Source organism: Abrus precatorius, unplaced genomic scaffold (assembly GCF_003935025.1).
Source record: "Abrus precatorius isolate BTA unplaced genomic scaffold, Abrus_2018 Scaffold3, whole genome shotgun sequence".
Classification (NCBI taxonomy): Eukaryota; Viridiplantae; Streptophyta; class Magnoliopsida; order Fabales; family Fabaceae; genus Abrus; species Abrus precatorius.
In genome coordinates, this window is record NW_020874373.1 from 18,944,953 (window position 1) to 18,949,648 (window position 4,696).

Below are 4,696 nucleotides of genomic sequence, written 5' to 3' on the forward strand. Positions count from 1 at the left end.
GCTCGAGCTTCTCCACTGCTCGATTTCACAAGTAATTGAGTGGCTGAGCTATAGCTGCTTGAATAAAAGACAGGCTTTTTCAACTCCCTCGAAGCCGGAACCTGTGCTATCGGAGGGCTACCGTCGCTACTCCTTCTCCGCCGTTGACTGATCTGATGACCTTAAATGCCTAGGGCAGCTCCTTCTTACATGGACTTGAAGTTCCGTGCTTGAAGTGAAGCTGGAACGAGTTCTTTCATAGCCCTATCCCGAGGATAGAAGGTTGAATTCTACTCTGCTGCTGACTTAGCTCGTCCTATCTCATCCCTTTCCTTTCTTTCTGTGGTTGTTAACCCGACCCGAAGATGGCTACAGTCCTACAGTCTTTCTTTCCCATAGGACAGTATGGAAGAAAAGTTCTTGATGAATGAGAATGTTATTCCTACTCCATGATCTCAGGTTCTTCCTCGGCCCCTTTCTTCTGTCTTTGACTTTGCTTTTTCTGTCCTAGGTAGGCTTCTCTTCTCGCTACTCCAGTCTAGTGGGGAAGGTCTGTTGGATTGTGGTGTTATGACTAATTAATAAATAGCGTATATATATAAAAGTGATGATATGATGCCCAGGCTAGGAATGTTATTCATAGTTTCATAGTAGGGTGCTGTTCCCTTTCCCGAAAGAAAGAGAAAGATCCCGATAAAAAGGAAGGAAGTAGGCTTCGGTTCAATCTGGGATCGAACTATCCTCTTTTCTTTGGCTGTGTCAAGCCAGTTCTCTGATCCGAGGGGGACTCTTGTGAAGTAAAGAATGTTTCCAGGGATCGAACCGAACTCCCACTCCAAGCTTTGGCATATGGAATAGAGTCTTTTAGCTAGTCTTATGAGACTAGCTTTGCTTTATAGAGTACAAGAGCTTTCCCTATCAGCTGTAACTAGATAAGAAAGAATAAGTCCTGCTTTGCTTATTATAAAAAAATGAAAAGTATAAATGGAAGACTTTCATTTTTTTATAATATATAATAAGGATTGCCAACAAAGCCTTTTGGTTTGGTTTGGGTCCAGGGCGTCCCTATATAGATAGGCACTGTAGTCGGGCTTAAGCCAGTTTCACCGAGGGTTTCAGCAGTGATTAGGTACGAGCTTCAGTCTTTTTAGGATTTTGCTGGAACTGCTGATATTCCACTAGCCCCAAGGTCATTCCCAAGGGCTGCAAGGGACCGCCTTGTCTAGACCGACAACACAACAAACAAGGGCAACTCGAATGGAACTATAAGAATAAGAGTAAGATAACCTTTTCATAGTACCCCTTTACTCTGCCGGCTTTCCTAGCATCGTTAGCCCTCCCTTGTATAGAATCCTGCTAGGGAGCCCTCGTTTGGCCCCTTTTGCCTCGCCTGATACGACATGGAAAGCAACATAAGGGGTCTTTTTTTACCAATGCAACTACATCGGCTTAGGACTTTTGATATGCTCCACTTTGTTGATCCTAATACCAGAATTATAAATGTGCATAGAAAAGAATTTGTTAAAACGTATAAGGAGACGGTCTTTACTCTTCTTGACAGGTATAGATTTGAGAAGAAAGATGAAAAATCATATGAAATGCTACAGAGAGAGATTGAGGAGCTTACTTTGAACTACTCTGAGGAGTCTCTGTATAAGGCATGTCCTAACATCATGGAAATGTTAACTAAAACGGAGATGCCAAGTGCCAAAGAATACCTTCGTGGGAAGTATCTTACGGATAAAACCGGTAGAATGACTATTTATGCTAAAAGTGGTTGTGGACATGAAAAGTTCGCCCCAGAGCTTTCTTCTGCCGATGTTAAGAATCTCCGATTTGTACTCTCTGATAGTGACCAGTCTTTGTTGAAAGAGTTTGGCGAGCATACCCTAGAGTGCCTACTGGTTCACACCCTTGGCCAACTGTTTAATCTAGATAATTCTGTTAGTCTGGCTGGTTTGGTTGAACGTATAGAATCTAATGTCCGGGTTTATGCCTCATTCTTGCGTGATAATAGTATGGTCAATAAGCCAAAAGATGCTGCGGAGGAAGCTGTTGATGATACTAAAGCCAAAACAAAAGCGTACCCCTTTGGTACTGCATTAGTCGAATTTTTAGTGACTCGTGATCTATTGCGTTTGAAAACATATAATGAGGATGAATTAAATGTATTAGACGGGGGTATTCCTAAAGTCAAAAGGGTAGTCAAAAAGGGTAAAGGTTATTATAGGAACTCTTTTGTTTATGCCGAATGCTTGTTTAACACCGCTTTACTTCCTATTAAGTTAAGTCTACCAATGGTATTTCCTCCAAAAGATTGGGAGCCCCGCCTTCCTGAGCACGACCGAATGTGGTTATATATCTCTGATATCTATGGTGGTTATTTAAGCAACCCTACTGGCCAAATCTACAGCACTCAGCGGTGTATGAGTACACCCCATGCTAAGAATTTCTTCATCTATTTCGGACAAAATAAGGATTCAAAAAGTCATGAAAAGCTAAAGAGACTTTGTACTTCCATCAGTAGCTTACAGCGTCAAGCATTTAAAATAAATAGTCCACTCCTTAATTGTATTATTAATCATAGGGCTTTGTTTGAAGATTATGGCTTCTTGATGCCCGAATTTCTTTCCAAGGCTATACTTCCCCGTGCCACTGGGATACTTAGAAGACATTTTAATAAGAATCGAGATATAGAAAGTATATACACATTTAATGATGTGTGCTCTCTATTGATGAGGAATATGCAGCAGGCTCGTTATGAGTGTACAATTCTAGATCTTGCTAAGGCTTACAATGGGTATTCTTTTTACTTTCCGGCATTTCTAGACTTCAGAGGGCGAATCTACCGCAGTGGCATTTTTCACTTCCACGAACGGGATTTAGCCCGAAGTCTACTACTTTTTGATTGTAAAAAAGGTTCTCAATTAACCTCTAACAATGATAAAGAATTATTTCAAATATATGTAACCGCTACTAGATTTCACTATCAATCATATAATAATGAGTTTGAGGCTTTAAGCGACGCGAACGACAGCATAGGTTATTTGAGGGTGCCCTCCGAATGGGATAGTGAGGTGGATTATATAAAAGCTCTCTTGAGTGATTCACAGAAGGCTAAACACCCTTTCCAATATTTCTCGAATATGCATCTCTTTTTGATGAGGCTTCCCGCAGGGCACAGGTACTTGTTTGGTTGAAGACTTTGTTTTCTTTGGGCATGATTATGCCTTATATCGAGCTTCTCTGATGTTGATAGGTCCCCGGATGGGGTGTGAAAACATCGTTTCTTTGTTCACTTCGTAAGAGCGTGATCAAGATCAATCCCTTGAGTCGTACAAGCCCATTAGTTGATTAGCTCTCTAGGGCAGCAAGGGAGCTTCCTTCTTTCTCCCTAAGCGTAAGCGCTATCGCTATCCGTTAACACCACCCACCATTACCCGCGCACCCTATCTTCTATCTTCATTCTCAATAGGAGTTCCCTGTTGGGAAGTGAGTTCCATCTCTCAACATAATGTAGCAAGATTCTATCCCGTAATAGCTTCTTCATGGCATTACCAGTCCTGCTGTTGATTGGGTCGCATCTGAATTAGCTGTCAGCTGAATGTTGCTAGCTGGTGCTAACCCGTTAGCTCGCTCTTACTTGCTAGTGAGTCAAATTCTTTCAAGATCCCGTCTTCGGACTACTTCTTTTCATTCTTAGTTCGATCCATATCTACCACATATGCTTGATCTGCCAGAAATTCCATATCAGAGAGATTGACTGCGCCCAAACCAAAGGGCTTCTTCTTTCTTTCCCAAGGCCATGAAAAAAGCTGCATCCGCTTCGGTCGCATTAGAATAGATTGAAGAGTAGGTCCCATTGGCTCTCGCCTAGGAGTAGTACCTCCCTTCCCTTTCCCTCGCCCGCGCCCCATTTCATCTTTTCTTTTGAAACTCGCTACCCATCGCTAGGAAGTCAAATTCTTTTTTAATTAGTTCGCCGGAGTAGCCTCTCTCGAGGGAGTTTGTCCCTAGATTTCCTGATTCAGAAAGGTGAGCACAGCACATGGCCTTCTTTATAGATTCGTTTGTCCCATGCATCGCTACTAGTCTTCATTCTTGATTCCTAAGCTCGCTCTCGCTCTGGAGTAGTACCACCTCCGACCCTCGTCCCATACTATTGAGTTTCTTCGGTCCGAAGAGCCCTAGTAGTCAAATTCTTCTTCCATTCTATGGGGCATGATTATAGCTTATATCGAGAGTTTCAGTTGTTGATGAAATAGGTTCCCACCTTTGTCTATCTCAGAACACCTATGTCAAGCAATGGGGAAAAAGTCTGCTGCTTCATCAAGGAAGCGATCCAAAGGCATCCACAAGCATCTGGAATTGGAAGGGAGCTCGGTCGGAAAGGAAGCGAATTCTTTTTATGCCGGTCAGCGCCTAGTGAGTCTCTTCCTTCATCCCGGGAAAAAGGGAAGCCCTATATAGTATAGATAGAAGGGTGACTTCATCTGCGATCTCCGATCTTTCTTCCCTGAAGCTCAAGAGGGGGCTAGGCATCTCCAATCAGTGTTCTGAGCAAACTCCGCATCTTTTCTCTGCGCTTCACGTAGGGTTTGGGAGGAGTGGTTCCAAGGGATCCTATGCCAAAAGCTCTTTCAATTCGATTGGCTTTGCCACCTAGGCGTAGGCGCAAATCAAGCAAAATCAAAGAAAGGGTCGCTCCTCTTGCTTA

At 42.9% G+C, this 4,696-nt stretch overlaps 1 protein-coding gene across 1 annotated transcript; it reads left to right on the top strand.

Annotated features, from left to right (window-relative positions):
* The first annotated feature begins 1,379 nt into the window (after positions 1–1,379).
* LOC113862290 (probable DNA-directed RNA polymerase) lies at positions 1,380–4,449 on the top strand. Its single transcript, XM_027495378.1, has 3 exons — positions 1,380–1,752; positions 1,783–3,163; positions 4,245–4,449. The coding sequence occupies exons 1-3, from the start codon at positions 1,380–1,382 to the stop codon at positions 4,447–4,449; spliced, it is 1,959 nt and encodes a 652-aa protein (XP_027351179.1).
* Positions 4,450–4,696: the final 247 nt, after the last annotated feature.